Source organism: Eulemur rufifrons, chromosome 27, assembly GCF_041146395.1.
Source record: "Eulemur rufifrons isolate Redbay chromosome 27, OSU_ERuf_1, whole genome shotgun sequence".
Lineage (NCBI taxonomy): Eukaryota > Metazoa > Chordata > Mammalia > Primates > Lemuridae > Eulemur > Eulemur rufifrons.
This window is the reverse complement of record NC_091009.1, coordinates 21,530,069-21,548,923: the sequence shown is the minus strand read 5'-3', so window position 1 is coordinate 21,548,923 and position 18,855 is coordinate 21,530,069. Positions and strand designations below refer to the sequence as shown.

Here is an 18,855-nt window from a genome sequence, read left to right as displayed (position 1 = left end):
TTCTATTTGAGTTGGTGGTTTTTTTTTTAAAGTGCCTTATTTTTCAGCCATTCTATTAACCCTTTTTGTTCAATATTGCCTTTCCAATCAAATGTTCTGTAGTAGCTGGATTGTTTTCCTCTTAGAAGTAGAAGTCTAATATCTCTTATATTTTCTAAAAAGAAATCCATTAATGAGATTTTTGAACAGCTGGGCTAAATAATAAATGGATTTAGAGTCACCTCAGAGTGTATGGGGATTTGTAAGAGAATCATATAAATCCACTCTAATGGAGCAATTAACTTTGAAAAGAGCATGTAGGGTCTAAGGTGTGAACCAAGGTTTTCATTTTATTTTTTCTTGATATTGTTCACTGTTGAAAAGGAAGAGACTTGTCTTTTCTTGGCTGTCCCTCGGATTGTGCCACAATGGTTAGCAATAACCTTTATTTTTTAAACATGTCAGATATGGAGTAAAAAAATTCAGAGAATGCTTCATCATGATCCCATTTTGGAGGACAGGCAAAAGGAAATGATCGGACTGTTGAGTGGGTTATTTACCACCAAGTTTTACCAGAAAATTAGGAATGATTTCTTTTGAGCAACAATGTTTGGATCACAAACTCTCTTATAATACAATTCTTTTATTACAATACGTTTTAAAACAAAAACAGAGAGTGTCTTTCATATTGATGGCTTGCAGTGCAAAGTTCTTGAGAACAGGAATGACCATGAGCCTTCTTCCTGAGTATTCAAATATCTAGTGTAGTACCATCTACTCCTAGGAGTTCAGTACATCTTTGTGGATAGCATAGTGGACAGATATAAATTTAGAAATTAATTAGGATGCCCTCAGGCATTCTTTTCTTTTTTTAAGTTTCTTGATCTGACTCCTGTTTTTTTCCCTCCCATTTGGAACTCCAATAGCAGCAGAGAGCAAAGACTCAGCCCCTTTTTCTTGAACCCATATATTTGGTCCTGCCTGAGATCTAGCGAGAGCACTCCTGGTTTAGGTTCCAGAGCTTCCACCAGGAGACCAAGCGGAGTTCAGTCAACCTTTGCTGACCCCTTAAAGAAGCAGCCCAACCAATTCCCCTCTAATCTCCTCCAACCTAACCCTCATTCTCTGTTGTTGTCAGTGGCGGCACCTGACTTGCTGGATCCTAAATCTGCCGCTCAGAACTCCAAACCGAGGCTCTCGTTTTCCACGAAACCCACAGTGCTTGCTTCCCGGGTGGAGAGTGACACGACCATTAATGTTATGAAATGGAAGACGGTCTCCACGATTTTCCTGGTGGTTGTCCTCTATCTGATCATCGGAGCCACCGTGTTCAAAGCATTGGAGCAGCCTCATGAGATTTCACAGAGGACCACCATTGTGATCCAGAAGCAAACATTCATATCCCAGCACTCCTGTGTCAATTCCACGGAGCTGGACAAACTCATCCAGGTAATGAATGGCATGAGAGGAGTTGTTACTCCATTTCTCCTAAGGAGAAAGAAAGAGTAAGATAGGAGGAGAAAACTCGTAGGCCATTGCAGTGCTGATGTGCTGGTAGGAGCCCTGTCCCACCTCATGCTGATTAGCATAGAACTCTTTCCCCCAGGTCTTTGTCTCCTTTCTGATGTTGCCCCTTCTTCTCTCATCTGCCATATTTTCTTCTCCTCTTTTACTCCTCCCTCCCACGGTTCCTTCGCATCCTCTTCTGCTCCTGTTCTACTGTGTTTCTTTCCTGTTGTCTTCCTGCTTTCTTTCCCTGTGCTCTACCTTAGAACTGCCAGTGGACACCCGTGAACTTGGGGTTACCATGCTGGAATTTACCATCCTGGTTAGGATGATCATTGCCGACTGAGAAACATTGCCGCGGCAAATGAAAGGAAAATCAAAGACAGAAAAGGGCTTTAATCGTGGCAGTGGCTGCCATAAAATAGAAAAGTTGAATTTGTGATGTGACCATCTTGAGATGGTTACCCCTCATGGTTAACAACGTGTAGCGCACGTCTTTAATCTAGCCAAGGTATAACTCTGATAACTGCCTTTTTTGAAGTGTCTTGGGAGTAGTGATTAATTATTGCTTCTCTAAAACCCAACTAAAAACAATTTACTGATACACAGAAAAATAGGGTTTTTGAATAAAAACTAATTTTACTGTATAACAGCAGAACATCTTTATGGAAAAATGTTTTAAAAGTTAATCCCCAAATGATTATAAGTTTCAATTTGGCTCTTTGGAGATGGCTACATTTTTGTTGTAGATTTCTTCTGCAAGAAAGAATCCACTGGTCAAACCGAGAATCTTGGTCAAGAAAAAAGCCCTAGAATTTTCTTACAAGGAGAGACCTGACTGGTTGTTGAAAAAATTTTAACTGTACATGTGTTTATTTTCCTATAGAGCCTACATTTCTTACCTGGTTTAATTCAAATTAGACTGAAAATTTACCTGTGGGACATCATCTGAGCATTTTCTTAATATATATTTGGTGTATCATTTGAATGAGCTGGAATAGTAGATTGAAGGAAAAAAATTATTGGTTTTAATCCTGGTTGGTTTTTTTTTTTTTGTTCTATGACATTTACTGTCATTTTCTCTTGCCATGAGTCCCCAAATGCTCCCTCTGCCTTTCATTGCCCTCTCTATTTATTATAAGGTACACATACCAGTTCTTATTCAAGTTCTATTGAAAGCTATCACAGCTAGTATTCTTTGGCACCTGTTTAATTCTTGTCACATTCAGACATTGTGGCATCTAACACATTTGACTTAAATTTTGGTAATACTCTTTGCTTATGTACTGAATTCTCTACTATTTTTAGATGATGGTGACATTTTTAGTATTGGCAGTGAAACTGCTAACGTTATTGTCCCAAATACCTCCTTCCCTGAACTGATGTCATATCACTTTCTCTTCACTCTTTGAGCCACATAATCTTATAAGGTACTAAAAATCTTTGAAGAATAATTCCCACTTCCCTTGGGTTTTAGAAGAGGAGCTCTTCGTTGGCTTGGTGGAGGCAGCCTGGAGTAGTGGGAAAAGCTTAAACTTTGGGATCAGATAGGATGTGTTTCAAACTTTAGTTGAGTGCTTTATTACAAGTGTCATCTAGAACAAATACTTTTCCTTTCTAAGCCTTAAATGATCTATCTGGAATCAGGAAAGAGTCCCTACCAAGTAGGATAGTTGCAAGAGTAAGGAGACAGTCCACAAATAATAAACCATTTAGGTACTCAAAAAGTGTTAGGTTTGTTTATTATTGTCTTTTTTTTTTTCTTTTCTTTTCTTTCTTTCTTTTTTTTTTTTTTTCTGCCTTTGTCTTTTCCCTTTACTGGGTTGTAGCCTGTGATTCAGTTAGTTGCATTCTTATCACCTGGAGTGAGGTGGTTGACCTTGGGCAGGAAAAAAACAAATGACTAAAATTTTAGGACAATGCTAGGGGAAACCTTGTGTGAATTTGCAAATGCCCTCACTGTCCAATATTACCCAGATTTATTCAGAACTCTGAAAATAACTTGAAGGTCATGGTAGGTAGGAGCAATCTGATAGTGAATATTGATCATTTTTTTTTTCTATATTGTTTTTGGAATGGGCACAGAGCTCAAAATATGACCTAATTTTTTTTCTTTCTCTCTGCATGGCAATCCATTAATATCCATTATTAGTATTCACTGCTCATTGAGTATTTTTGCTTCTTAAAAATCTTTTTTTGTTTTGGTGCTGCTTCAGTATTTTTTAATGCAGAAGTTGCCTATTATTTATTGTCACGTCACTCACCTTTACATTTTCTCCTTGAATATAATTTGTTTGGATAAAAGAAATCTTTATAATGTTATGGCTTCAAGGATCAAGATCAATGTGTAAATAGGGAGGAAGGTAAATAAGCTGACGATGATTTATTTGAATGACATTTCCTTCATATGATTTTCATAACTTTTCAAGTGTTCTCCCCACATTTATTTTCCCATTTAATCATCCTTAAAACCTCGTGATTAGGTATAGTAGGCAGTAATAGCACATCATTAAGGATTAGGAAACTAAGACACAGAAAGTCCGGGTGATTTACCCCTATAGCATTATTAGGACAAGGGTTCAGGTCTTCAGAATGTTGGTCTGGCACCATTCCTAGGAGTCTCTGTTCTTTCAGGGTTTACCTTCTTTCAGTGTCGAAGGGGGAAATGGTTGGAGTGGGTGAGTGATTCAGTTCTAGTGTTGGTAGTGAAGAAATTCTGTCTTCCTTTAATGGAGAGTAGGAAAGGAAAAAATGAATAGTCAGATGATAGACCAACATCAAGTGCAGTGAGTGTAATCTGGTCCCAGGCCCCAGGTTATTAATTACTCCCCTGGACAGATTACGGCAACCTGATTCCATGCTGTGGTTGTGTCGTAGGCTGGGGTCGGGGAGCTGAGGGAAGAGACAGGAAACGGAGTGAAAGTATCTGTTTCTTCTGTTACAGAAACATGTGTGTAGCTCTAAGTGCTGTTTTTGACACCAGCCCTCCAAGACAAGATTGAGGAGGCGCAGAGATATCAAAACAGAGATACGTTTGCTAGGCTGAGATGTTTTGAGCAGTGTGATTATCAACTTCCATTACATTTAAATTAATGTTATCAGTACAGAAACATTTATAAAAACATTTTTTTAAGTTTTAAGAGTCATGGATACCATTAATGATAGCCAAAATTTAATGAGCACTTACTATGTGCAAGGCACCATTCTAACCCTTTACGTGTATTATCTTAATTAATTCTCTTAAACAGCCCTGCGAAGTAGGTGCCTTATTATCTGCATTTGACTTATGTGTTAACTGAGGCAGGAGGAGCCTCATTTTCTAAGAGTGCACAGTGGTAGAGCTATTATTCAAACCTAGGTGGATAGACGAGAGCTTATACTCTTAGCTCTTGTATTGACTGCCTCTAAACAAATTTACTAAACATTTGATGTAAAGTTCCCTGTTATTCCATGTATTAGGGTGTAATGAATATTAAATTATAGTCCTTTGCACATAGTTATATATGTTGTGTATCTCTCTTTCCAAAATGGAGAGTATGTACCTGGATCTTAATATTCTTCCTGGACAACAGGATTATATAGGTGTTTTCCTGTTTGAATGTAGTAAAACAGTAGGAGCATGGTTCCATCAGACACACCTGGTCTTTAATCCTGCTATTTCTGTGTTATCTGAATCAATTATGGGATTAAAAAGAAAAGGCAAAAATCTATGATCTATATATTGATAATAAAAATACCTTATGGGATATTTGACTTTTGTTTCCTAATTTGAGCCCCTCTCCTCTGTGAGCTAGGTGGGGAAGATATTCTATCTGTTTTTGCATGAAGAAGCTGATGCATATTTGTACAAGGTGATCTGGTAGCCTTAGATCTTTGGAGTCTTCTTGCTGAGGGGATTGTATTATGTTTGCACTATTCCTTCTTCTCATGTTGGTTCATTCAGTGGCATTTATTGAGGACCTCCAATGTGTTGACCTCTGCGCTGGGTTTTGAGCCAATTAAAGTGATAGAAAAAAATAGGGCTTCTCTCAAGAAGCTCCATCCTGTGCAGTCAGGCATAGTTACAATAGAAGTCCTTATAGATTGGAGCTGGAGCTTCTACAGATCTCCAAATCTCTGTTTCTCCTGGGGCACTGAGGAAGAAATTAACCATTTAATGAGAATGGGAATACACAGAAGAAGAAGTGAAAGGAAAACTGGATTTCAGGGTACATCTGAGTGCTCTAGGGAAAGGAAAGGGGACCAGTGGGCATTCGAGAAAGAACGGGCATGGTGTGCTCCAGTACCTGAGTACCTGGGTGTGAGCAGCTCTAACAGTAGACAGTGGCCTGTTCCACACCAGAGGGGTAGGCTTTATCCCAGGCCTATTCTACTCCACCTGGAGTACATGTGCCCTCTTGGGCACTTGGCTGTGTCTCAGAGGATACTTGGAGCCAAAGGATAAATAAATAAACATGCCTTCCTAGAATGCTAATGATACCAGCCTTTAAAGAAACCCCAAACATTGTTTTATATTAATTCTATAATCACTGATTCAAAGGTATTTATTGAATGCCTACTGTGTACATTACCCAAAGCCCTGAAATGCAATGGAGAATAAAACAGATGAAAATTCTTACCATCAGTGAGCTTACATTTACTGGGGGAAGGTATTATGTTAGATAGTGATAAGTTTCAGAAGTAAAATGAAAGCATGAAGGGGCATAGGAAATGTTGGATGATGTTGGTGATTAATTTCAGATAAGGTCACTGGGGAAGCTTCACTGATAAGGTGACTTTTAAGTAAAGGAAGTGAGGGAACAAGCCAAGTGGCTCTCTGGGGAATAACACTTGGACAGCATGCTCAGCACACACAAAGGCGCTCGCTGAGGTGAGAGTCCCTGGTATGTAGAGGAACTGCAAGGATACTGGGAGGAGACATAGAAGATGATGTCAGGCAGGCAATGGGGGCCAGGTCATGTAGGGTCTTGTGAGTTCTAATAAGGAGTTTGGATGTTTGGTGCAGAAAAGTATCCAGCTCTGGCTTGCATTGCAACAGGATCTCTCTGGCTGTGATATTGAGCATAGACTGCTCAAAGCCATGGCTAGAAGCAGAGGAAGCAGGGAGGAGACTGTTGTAATAATCCCAGTGAGAAATGAGTCGGGGGGTGGTGGTTTGAGCTAAGGGAGTAGCCAGAAGTGGTGGTGGCGGGGGGGGGGGGGGGTTGTGAGATTACAACCAGATTCAGGATATATTTTGGAAGGAGAGCCAATGGGGCTTGATGATGGATCAGATGTGCAATGCAAGGGAGAGGAATCAAGGATAACCCCAGCATTTTTTGTCCTAGGGAATGAAAAGAATAGGACTCCTATTTTCCTGAGATGGGGGAAGAGTGAAGAAGAGCCGGTTTCGAGCATAATGTCAGGAGCTTAGTTTTGGACATTGCACAAATAGTGTCAGTTAGACAGGTTTCAGTTAGTGAGGAAGATTTACCAATGCCAAATAACAGTACCTACAGATCCATAGTTTATTGTAGAAAATGATAAAGTACAGCAATAGCATCCAATACAGCTATGCATCACAGGCAAAAGCTGCATGACAGCAAGGGGTCTCGAGAGACCAAGGGTCTTCAAAATAAATGTTGAAGAAGTACATCTCTAAGCTTGAGAGCCATTGAAGGTGTGTGAGTAGGGGAGTCCATTTATGTTTCAGATCTTGGCTGTCCTAATGGTGAATGGGATGGTTTGCCATGTGAAGAGTGGACTTAGAGCTAATTGCATGTGGTAGTTGGTGATACTACATGATTATGTATACAATGGTTTGGTGGCTACCGTTCCAGGTTGTATAAGCAGCCAGGTATGTTAAATATTTGGCCTCAGTCTTAGAAAGAATACACTCATCTTTTATCATTTTATTTGTGCACATGATAATATGTTGTCCAGAAAGTATCTAAAAAGGCTTTCTTTTCTTACCAATGATTTTACTCTGCTTTTGCAACTTTTTGGACCTAATATAGACTTTAGGAAGATTAAAAAAAATAGTCTGCAAAGTGCCTAAACATCCCATAAATACTTTATGTCCTCTGGGTTAATCTCTGGAAAAAGCATTTTTAAGCAGCCTCATGTGTAACCTTCTTGCATGCATATTAACATAGTAGCTTGAATTATTTTACCAGATGAACCTAGGTGCCACTTAAATGTCTGGGCTTCAAAGGTTAGAGTTCCAAGAGGGAATTGGGCTACCAAATGGGGCTATAGAAATTTTAAAGAAAATCTTGTCAATTTCCAGTTTTCCTAGAACTCTCCCATGTGCTACTTTAAATCATTCTGCTCATATGGTCATGCTGGCTTGACTTTCAGAATGAAAGCATTAAAAGGGAAATAGTTTTTGCTGTATATTAAGTAGCAATTGAAATATTTTCATGTACTATTTCCTAGTAATATTTAGGTTTTTATTATAAAACATGAAAGTGTCTGTCAGAAAATAACTTTTACTTTCAAAGAATATGTGAATATTAATTAGTAAATATTGGTTAAAAAATTAGAGAAATGGCATATGAGTGTTATATATCAATAAAATATCACTCAAACTGATGTGATTAAAAAGTAATAGTATTTAAAAATAATGGCTAGAAAGTTATTTGAAAGATGGAATGATAATTTGAGAATGTGGGAAATTATTCTGCATATGCATTATATTTCAAAATATATTTTGGCTGATAATTTATTTAGCCTAAGCCAAAAACAAAACCTAAATGTAAAGCTTAGTCAAATAGACAGTATTAGAACCAGTGTAGATATGCCAGTAGTAATTATGATAATGGCTCTAAAATTCTGAGAGCTGTGTGTTCCATGTTTGTGTGTTATCACATATTTGTGTACCCTTTTACACTTTAAAGTACATTATATTACTTAATTCCCACATCCCTTAGACACATATATTGTAATTCGTATTGGTAAAATGGAGAAACTGAGGCATAGACAATTTAAGTGCCTTGTAGTTCAGAAAGAGACAGAATGTCACTTTGATCAGATTATTTCTTATGATTCCATCTCCAGTGCTTTTCCCTGAGACAGTTATACAGGAATGTGTGCAACACGATATCTGGCCATATTAGATACCCAATAAATATTCAGTCCAAACCTGCATCTTTTTAGATGTACTTTCCTATATATATTCCTCTCGTGTTCAGGAAACAGACAGGTTTTTCATCATTATCCCCCTTTTGCAGATGAGTAAACTGAAGCACAGAGTGTTGACCCCCAAGACGGCGCAGCCTTTTTCAGCTTGAGATACCGAAAATGGCAGAGCAAGCATTGGATTTGTAGCACTGCCATTCAGGTCACTGTTTCCACGGCACCAAATGGCCTTTTGAGAAGCTACATTATTTTGTTGTATTTTTTTCATCCTAGGCTCCTCTTTTATCGAACTCTACAAAGGGAATTAGATTTATGAGCTGTGCATCTAGGGCACGCTCACTGAATTTGAGGTTGCTGATGGATTGTAAACCCAGTAAACACTGCTTACGGAATCCGCGTGCTCTGTGCTGTGTTAGCAAAGCTCAGCGGCTGAAGACACGGCAGGTCTGTAGATGCCAGGGCGAAGCATTTACTCGTGGTAAACTGAGTACAATTATAAGGCAACAAAAAGGCAACTAAAATATTATGCTAAAACTCATGTGGCTGGGCAGTAAGCATGCTGCAGCATGACCAGGTGAGGTAAGTCAGGGAAAATGATTTTAAAGCCAGAGGATTCTCACCTGGGAAGAAGAGACAGCTCGAGGAAGTGCAGAGGGAGATAGTTGCAAGGACACACAAAATTAATATTCTACCTCTACGATTACAGGTCTATTACGGGTCTTTTATCCTTTCTTGCTTTCTAACATTCACAAAGTAATCCTAGTTTCTTGTTGTGCAAAATTCAAATAATACAAGAAGGTGTAAAGAAGAAAATAAACACTGGAAATTTCCTCCGCCCAGAGTTGGCCAAGACCTCTCTCTGTGCATATAAACACATATACTAAATAGATGTATTGATAGGGTGTGTGCGCACACACACATATTTTCACACACAATTTTATACACATGAGATCACAAATGCATGCCACTACCATCTCCATTTTTCAGTTACCATTGTATAGGGAATGATTCAGGAATATTCTAAGTCTTTTTTTCTCTTTTTAAAAAAATTATCTACAAATTTTTATGGATACATAATAGTTGTGCATATTTATGGAGTACTGTGATGTTTTGGTGCAAACATACAATGCGGAATGATCAAATTTGGGTTATTGGGATATCTATCACCTCAAATATTTATCATTTCTTTGTGTTGGGAACAAGGAATATTCTAAGTCTTGTTTTTAGATATGGTCCATGGGGATTTGACATAGAGTGAATGACACAGAAGACTACCGACTCATAAGTCCCCTCATGCTTGGGGAAGCAGGCAGCAGGGTGAGGTGGGGCTGGGAAACGCCACCTGGCAGCTGTTCCTGGTGGAGCAGCTCTAAGGAGCCTTACAACATGAGCCATTTTGAACTCACGTATTTTGATAGGCGGCACAGACATAAACTGGTATAACACATTTTTAGGGAAATAGAGCAGAGAGCAAAAGTGGAATACTGACCGTCTTAGAATTCCTTTAAATAGAAAGTTTCTCTCTCAGATTTGTGATATTTTTGAGCTAGCTTTGATTTCACAGTGTTCAAAATACATAAAGTGGAGCCTGTCAGAGTCGCCCTAGGACTTGCTCTTTCCTTGTCTCCACGCTTCTAATGTTGAAAGTTTCATTAACAAAGCGAGTGCTTTGCTTTGTGTTCTTTTGAGAGTGGAATCTGGATCCTGAGAGGATTTAATGCCAGGACAGAAAGCTCAGTGTCTGAGTGGGATCTGTCTTTGAGCCCTGCTCACACATGAACAGGAAGCAAAATAATTGATGGATCAACCTAGAAGGAAGGGGCTTTTTACCTAAAAATGCATTTATGAAAATCTGTATCTGCAGCTACTAAGAATAGTTATCTTAGCCTGTGGATAATGGTAAAATTTGAACAATTTCATTTTCATGTGTAGAATAAAAATAACATAACAGTAAGAGAAATGCTTTGGAAAGGCATGTAAGAAGATTCTAGACAAGCTTGGTGCTAGAGAAGTACAAGTTCTTAAATTGATAGCCATGGTGTTCTTCTCAGGTTAGGACTTGCACACATGTTCTTCTCCCTCTCTCCTCCTGTCCCCTTCCCTTCAGTTCTCTTCCCTTCCTCTCTCTTCTTCTTCCCTCCTCCTTCTTTCTCTTCCTTTGTTTTTTTCTTTTTCTTATTTTTAAACAGCTCTGTTACTGGGCATCTCTCTCCTTTTGGGTGAATGTTAATCAAGAAAAGCATTTTTTTGGCAGCATCTGAAATTGCATGATTTTCTTGCCCTCTGCTACCTTTTTGAGTTCATTCCTTATGGTTTTATTATTGCATTTAAAACCAAGTCTGCAGTTGTTTTAATTTCTGACAATTTTCCCTCATGGATAATGGCAGATGAACTTTGATGAAAGTTCTCTAGAAGGTGTCAGTTCCTTTGTGATATTTGGTTGGTATTGTGAAGGTTATGGTGGTGATTCTTTTTAAACTTCACTTGAAGTGAGGTCTAGGATTTGAAGACAGGTAAAACAAGTTTAAATTTCCTTAAGGTCCTTTGGACCAAATGGCTCATTCTCTTAATAAGTAACGTAGGGAGGAATAACCCATGGCATTGCAAAAGAGAGAGAATTCTCTCTTGCAGCATTCAAATGGGGTCCTCTACTATGAGCTCATAGGCATGGCCGATGGTCTCATTCACACCTATTTTATCATTGATTAAATATCCACATAGGTTAGGTAAAACTTTTATCAGTAAGGGAATGGGGTGATATTTTCCATCTCTTCTTAGCTGTTTCTCTGCCTTTTATTTTTTTTGAACATCTGAATAACACAGCTGCATTAAAAACAATAATTCATCTAGCTCAGTATTCCTACTCTTGACAGTGGTACCACGAGACATTTAAAACCAGTGCCATAGCTTTCAATGGGAGGACTGTACCCTGAGCATCATAACATTATGAAAAATCTGTCATGGGTCTAATAGTCATAAACTTAATTTATCTAAATATTTCAAATTTAACTACATTTCAGCCTGTACCTTCTCTTGAGATAAATGGCTCACATTCTTTTCAATAAAGTTTTTTTTCATTTGATCTTTTATAAAATGACATCCTTTAAGTTTTAAGCCATTTGTCTAGTGAGTTCCATGAACAAACTCATATAATTCCCTTCTAAAGATAGGAATGTTGTCTTTTTTTATCTTTATTCCTTACCCCATCTACAATTCATTCTCATTCAACTCTTTATGTTTTTATAATCCGCGAACATGTGTGTCTTGGGTCTTTGCTTTTCTAGGAGTTTTATTTTTTAATATCTTCTTTGGCAGTTATAGTATCCCCTGATTATTTTAGCTGTCCTTTGCAGAATTACACTCTGCTCAGTTAAAACTTTGATAAGTGTCAATTGGAACTGTGGGGAGTGTTCCAGAAGAGGAGGAATCATAATTTAGAACAAGAGTGCCTTTCTGCTTTCTTTCTTTTTCTTCTTTTTTAAAAATTTTCTCTTATCTCTCTGGTGATGCCTAGTGTTTTATATATTGGCATTGTTGACTGATGTCCCTGGGCAAAGAGTCATGGTGACCCATGAGCCTTCTTCCAGGACGCTGAAACCACTATTTGAAAAGGCCAGCCTCGCTGATTTCCTCCCAAATCCATTAATTTTCACATGACAAGGGTGAGCTTCAATTCTCATTTATGTGTCTCTTTCCCCTGGCTTGTGAGTTTTTAAAATTTTAATTGAACATTGGACATTTCACAATGTTAAAGATCATGGTGCTATTTCTGGGCCTTGATATTTCCCTTTTCAATTTTAAATGAAAGCATCACAGAACAGATGTGTAGATTTACAATTATCCCTTCAAATATATTCTATTATATCTACATTTTTTAAACTATTAAACCCCTCTCTTTTAGATCTCTGACCAAACATACTCATTTGTACAAGGAATCAATTTTTTTTTTAGTCTTTAGTAGGTAATCTTTTTGTGACTACTTTACATATGATGAGTTGATTTTTCTCTTTGTTCTAATTTATACCCTTATGATAGTGATTTTTATGGGTGATGCCTGCTTTCTGTGTGCAGAACTGTTTTAGTTTTCTTATGATTAGAGTTGCATATGTGTTAAAAATATTATTCCTTATGTGCTCCCACTCCTCTCTGTTTTGGGTTTTTCTCAGAAAACTCAGATGTTTTTAGAATGTATTGTTATATGCAAGTGAGAGACGTCTAATGAGTGTATCCTCAGTCTATGGCACTGAGTGAAAGTGTCAATATTTGTGGACCACTAAGTTAAACAGTTTGTATTCTTTTTAGAAGGACCTCAGGAGTCAAACCTTACCAGAAGCCTGTAGAAGCATAACGTATAATGTGTTCTGTGGTGATGGGGCAGTGAAGAGAAGCTCAGGGAAATAAGTAAAGCAGCGCGTGTCAGGATGGAGGGAAGGGAGGGAGATCCCAGTAGACACCATTATATGACCACGTGGATTATATGGAAGCACATTTTAGGGAAAAGAGTCTTAACGTTCTTAAATTTTCCATTTTTAGGGTCCCAACATAGTTTCTTGGCTATTTTAAAGTTTCGCTTCTACAGTTATGCATCTGTTCTTATTATTTAGCTCAAATTTGCTTAGAGGAAGAATAGGATTCATCAAGAACTCATAATTGCTAAAACAGGACATGTTCCTTTTGGGCAGATGAAAAATTCTTCTTTCCTGTCACAGTGACTTTTATGCTGTAAAGGGTGATTGGAGAACATTTGATTTCAGTGACAGATACAATAAAAGGAACTTCTTTTTCTTTGGATGTCCTATAGTTTCTGCACGAGTGTGCTGCTACTAATGGTACCAGGGAAGTGGATTCTGAGATATACAAATAGAGGCACCAGTTGTGTCCATTTTGACATTTTGGTCTTAACCCAGAAAACAGAGATTCCTCATTTATCCTCCGGATTTGGCGGAGAGTCCTTAGGGAGGTTTTGTCCTGTTAACCCGGGAGTCACCACGTCTGGGTGTCCCCGGCAGGATGATGGTGTGGTTAGGATGTCCAAACAGATTTCCACACCAGGTAAGCCCACATGGATGAGAAAGGGGAAGCATAGTTATTAGATGGATTTAGAGTTCTTGTATTTTTCACTGGAAATAACATTGTCCTTCTTGGCCTTAGAATAGCCATGGAGAGGCTTACAATTGATGTTCTTTAATAGGCAGCATTTTTTATACAGCAGCATCTGAGGTAATTGTGACCCAGGTGTTTGTTGAGCGAAGCAGCCAGTGAATACAATGGAGGTCTTATTAACCTTGACTTTAAAGCTGGCTTTGGTGATGATGCTTCTTTTAGGTAAAATAAAGTTTGCAATGTTAATTGCAAAACAGTCAATAGAGAAATTTAAAGATTGCTCGGTGCAGATCTGATGCTCTGTGGAACGAGGGGTTGGTGATGGTTTCTCAGAACACCCATTTTACTCCTGCTTCTCAGGAGGTGAGGCAGGTTGCTGGTTTTTGTTGTCCCAGTCCATACACAAACCATCAGATGCATGACAAAAATGGAGATGATCATTCCCAGTTGTTACTAAGTTTGTAAGACAAGGTTACATTTAATTATTGGTCAAAATAATATATTACTTACACATGAAAAAAGGAGAATTGACTCGCAGCATAGTTTTGTGAATTTGAGTATTTTGGACATGTGGACACATAGTGAATCTCCTCAGTTCTCTTTCTGAGTCTCCGCTCAAAAACATTTGTGCATTTGTCTGTCTTGTGAAGATAGCATAGTAGCTGTTGCAGAGGCCTGGGGTAAGATAGTTGGTGTGAAGATCTACTCAGCTAAACCAAGAAATAATTAGAAAGCACATTCATTCATTTATTCATTCTGCATATCTATTTTTAGAAGGGCATTGTTCTGAGCACGGGGCATAATCAATACAGAACTAAACTGAGGGAGAGCTGTTCTCAAGAAGCCGCTTTGCTAGTGGAGATTTACTGAAAATTAACAAATGCACACCTGAACAGGATGAATTCAGAAAGTGCTGATGTTCTGAGACTAAACACTGGTGAAATAGAATGATGGGAGGCGGGGCTTGTATAGATGGGCTGCGTTCAGAAAAGTTTTCTCGAAGGACGTGACATTTGAGATGGGGTTTGGATGAGGAAAGTCAGTCATGTAAAGATTTTGGGAGGTAAGCGTTTGAGGAAGAGAAGGCCGCACCTGCAGTACTGAAGCATTCTAGGTGTGTTCCACGACCCATAGAAGTGTGGGTGTGATTGGGCCATCCGTGGTGAGTCAGACAGATGAGGGGAGGGAGGCAGGCCTTGTAGGCCTGGAGAAGTAAGTGGTCTAGGCTTTAAGTGCAATGGGAAGTCAACAAATAGAAAATTCCAGAAAGAAGCTAACAGACCATTCTATAGTATTAATTGTGCTAGGCAAATGCAGTCATGTGGCGCATAATGACATCTAGGTCAATGATGGACCGCATATACAATGATGGTCCCATAAGATTATAATTAGGCTGAAAAATTCCTATCGCCTATGATGCAACCGATACAGGGTTGCAGCACAACACGTTAGACTCATGTTTGTGGTGATGCTGGTGTAAACAAGCCTACTGCGCTGCCAGTCATATAAAAGTCTAGCACATGCGATTATGTACAGTACGTAATACTGGATGATGATAATTAATGGCTTACTGGCTTAAGTATTTCCTGTGCTGTACTTTCCATCATTATTTTATATTCTTTCTTTTTCAAAATTTTTGAGTTTTTTATTCATATGTAATAATTATACATATTTTGGGAGCACATGTGATATTTTTATACCTGTATGTAAGGTGTAATGTTAAACAGCCTCAGGCAGGTCCTTCGGGAGGCATTCCAGAAGGCATTGTTATGACAGGAGATGACAGCTTCATGCATAGTATTGTCCCTGAAGACTTTCTAGTGGGACAAGATGTGGACGTGGGCAATGGTGGTATAGATGACCCTGATTCTGTGTAGATCTAGGCTAACATGTGTGCTTGGGTTTTAGTTTAGTTAAAAAAGTTTAAAATGTAAAAAATACAAAATTCAAAAAATGTTAAAAACCTTATAGAACAGAAAGAGAAAATATTTTTGTGCAGCTGTACAATGTGTGTTTTAAGCTCAGTGTTATTACGAAAGAGTCAAAAAGTTCAAAAAGTTAAAAGTTGATAAAGTAAAAAAGTTACAATAAGCTATGTTTAGTTTATTATTGAAGAAAGAAAACTTTTTTTTTTTTTTTTGAGACAGGATCTTGCTCCGTCACCCAGGCTGGAGTGCAGTGGCCCTAACATGGCCCACTGTAACCTCAAACTCCTGGGCTCGAATGATCCTCCCACCTCAGTTTCCTGAGTAGGTGAGACTGCAGGTGCATACCACCATGCCTAACTAACTAAAAAAAAACAAATTTTTTTTTGGAGAAAGGTCTCACTATGTCGCCCAGGCTTGTCTCAAACTCCTTGGCTCAAGCGTTCCTCTTGCCTTGGCCTCCCAAAGTACTGGGATAACAGGCGTGTATCATCTTGCCTGGCCAGAAAAGTGTTAACAATTTTAGTGTAGCCTAACTGTACAGCATTTATAAAGTCTACTGTAGTACAGTAACATCCTAGGCCTTCATATTCACTCACCCAACACTCACCCAGAGCAACTTCCAGTCCTTCAAGCTTCGTGCATGGTAAGTGCCCTAGACAGATGTACCATTTTTTATCTGTTAGACCATATTTTTACTGTACCTTTTCTATGTTTAGATATGTTGAGATACACAAATACTGTTGTGTTACAGTTATCTACAGTATTCAGGACAGTAACATGCTGTACAGGTTTGTAGTCTAGAAGGAATAGATTATACCAGATAGCCTTGGTGTGTAATAGGCTACGCTACCCAGGTTGGTGTAAGTACACTTTACGATGTTTGCACAATGATGAAACTACCTCAGGATGCATTTCTCGGTATATGTCCCTGTTGCTAAGTGAAGCATGAGTGTCATATGGTAACCTGTTAGGGGGATTAGATAGAATAAAATTAGAAAGATTAATTGAAAAAAATTTATAAAAGTTGGTTTTCTGAAGACTTTTCAAGAATGAGGGCTGAGAGGGGACAGAAAGGGTTTGGATTAGTAGGATAGGGAAAGACCTTTTCAGGAAGAGGTGTGAGAAGGTGATGATTGAGGTAATATGTGTACTTTTGGGAAGATATAGGAAGAGAGGCGATGGCTGGTTAAAGATTATGAAGCTGGTACCAGATATTGAATTCAATGTGTCTAAGATTCCTTAAGAACAAGATAAATTTTCATGAGCATAGATAAATTACTAGATGATTCTTTTGCATGGGCTCTGTGTGGCAGACTCCTTTATTTTATTTCTATTTTCTCAAAATAAATTCTAACATCTGTCTCAGGATAAAAAATATATAATTCACTTTAAATTTTTTTTTTATTTTTATTTAAAATCTTTCACAAGATAGATACTTCTGGGCGTGTTACAGCTTGCAGGCTACAAAAATGATTGTGTAATTATTTTGCCCTTAGTAAATATAGGTTTCCTTTTTTCTGTCTGGTTAACAAGTTCCAAAGCTTCACATCAGTTTTAATTTCTGGAAGATTCTTTATCAGACAATGACATTTGGCTCTTGATTTGAGCAGCCCCGAAAATCTATTTCATAAGGGTAATTTTCAATAATTTGACTTAATTAAAATTGTAAATGATGCTATTTTATAATAATGATATTATTCCTGAGGCACATTTTTCTTGGACAGCTATTCTATGCTATTATGCAAATAAGTATTTTGTGACAGGACAAGAACTCCTGCTTTTTTTCTCCCTTACTCAGTACCTCACAATCATATTATTTCCTGATCTGTAGACAGCTTGTGTGTGTGTGTGTGTGTGTGTGTGTGTGTATTTTATTCCCTGTAATTTTTCCCTGATGCAGGATTAAATTGCTTCAGATAAGCCTCCTTGATAGGGTCCTAATGGGATTCCTTTCTTCTTAAAGAAGGAAAAAAAAAAAAAATAAGCTAATCTGATATATAAGCCAAGCTGGGATTTGTGTCTAAAAGGAAATGCGAAGAACAAGCAAAAATGGCAACTATAGCTGAAAGGCAGGGGTTTATAAGAAAGCATCAGCAAAATGTTATCAAAATGTATTTTTAATTAATTGCTTGTAACATTCTAAAGAATAAACTCATTGAATTTGGAGCTTGGGGTCTGCAGTAGATATTGCCTAGTCAAACTCCATCATTTTAGAGCTAAGAAAATAAACAGTTTGATCATTTTCTTAAGAGCATATTATCAGTTAGGGACAGAACAAACACTGGATCCAGGACTTCCAGCTTTTCAAACTTTCCTGTCCCCAATTTCTCCTTTTTTTACCTTTTCTTTTTCTTGTTTTTATAAATATCATTATCTATCTAGGATCAGAGATAGCTTTTCTAACACTATGTCTTCGAAGTAAGTAATCCATATATTTTACTCTTTGCCTCCTAGTGTGGCAGTTGGTCCCAAACTTCGTACAAGTGTCACTCATTATTTTGCATTTATCATCTGTTTTCTTGCCACTGTTTGCCTGTTGCCTCTTGTCTATTGCTGAATGAATGAGTGGAAATCTCAGAAGTTTAGGATGAGGGAGAGTCCTCCTGAATCTTGAGGGAAATAAAAGCGGATAGTGTCTTTATGAAGTTTCTCATCAGCAAAATGACCAAATGAAGTTATTAATATAAATGAACTTTTAAAAAGGACTTCACAAGTTAAAGGATGGTAAATCCAAAATTTATTTGTAAAGAGAAATGAGGCAACTTAGAAATTTTTTTTATTATTTTGTGTGGTAAATAAATGAAAATTCCATGAATTAAACAAATATTTATTAAATATTTATTGAGTGCCTACTATGTACCTGGCACTATATGGGGCTATGGGATTTTTTTCTTCCCTCAAATTGGATTTTATTATACATATCATTTCATATAAACTGATTATCTCGCTTGGCAGTATATCAGGGGTATATATCCATGTCTTTAACTATAGATTTATAGAATCCTTTTTAAAGGCTTTGTAGTATGCCATTTTATGTATATACCACAGTCTTTTTAAACTATGCACCTATGTCAGGCACTGAATTTTTTTAAAAATTGTGGTAAAAAGCATATAACAAGAGATCTATTAATAAATTTTAAGTGTGCAGTACAGTATTGTTGACTGTATACACATTGTTGTACAGCAGATCTCTAGAACTTTTTCATCTTGCATGACTAAA

General features: G+C 37.8%; 1 protein-coding gene across 3 annotated transcripts in view; it reads left to right on the top strand.

Annotated features, from left to right (window-relative positions):
• KCNK2 (potassium two pore domain channel subfamily K member 2) overlaps positions 1-18,855 on the top strand; it is a 157,107-nt gene that overhangs the window by 63,117 nt on the left and 75,135 nt on the right. For all 3 annotated transcript variants that reach the window (XM_069459342.1, XM_069459343.1, XM_069459340.1), the window contains exon 2: positions 1,118-1,428. In XM_069459342.1, coding sequence (XP_069315443.1) covers positions 1,118-1,428 — 311 coding nt within the window. The remainder of the gene's footprint in view (positions 1-1,117; positions 1,429-18,855) is intronic.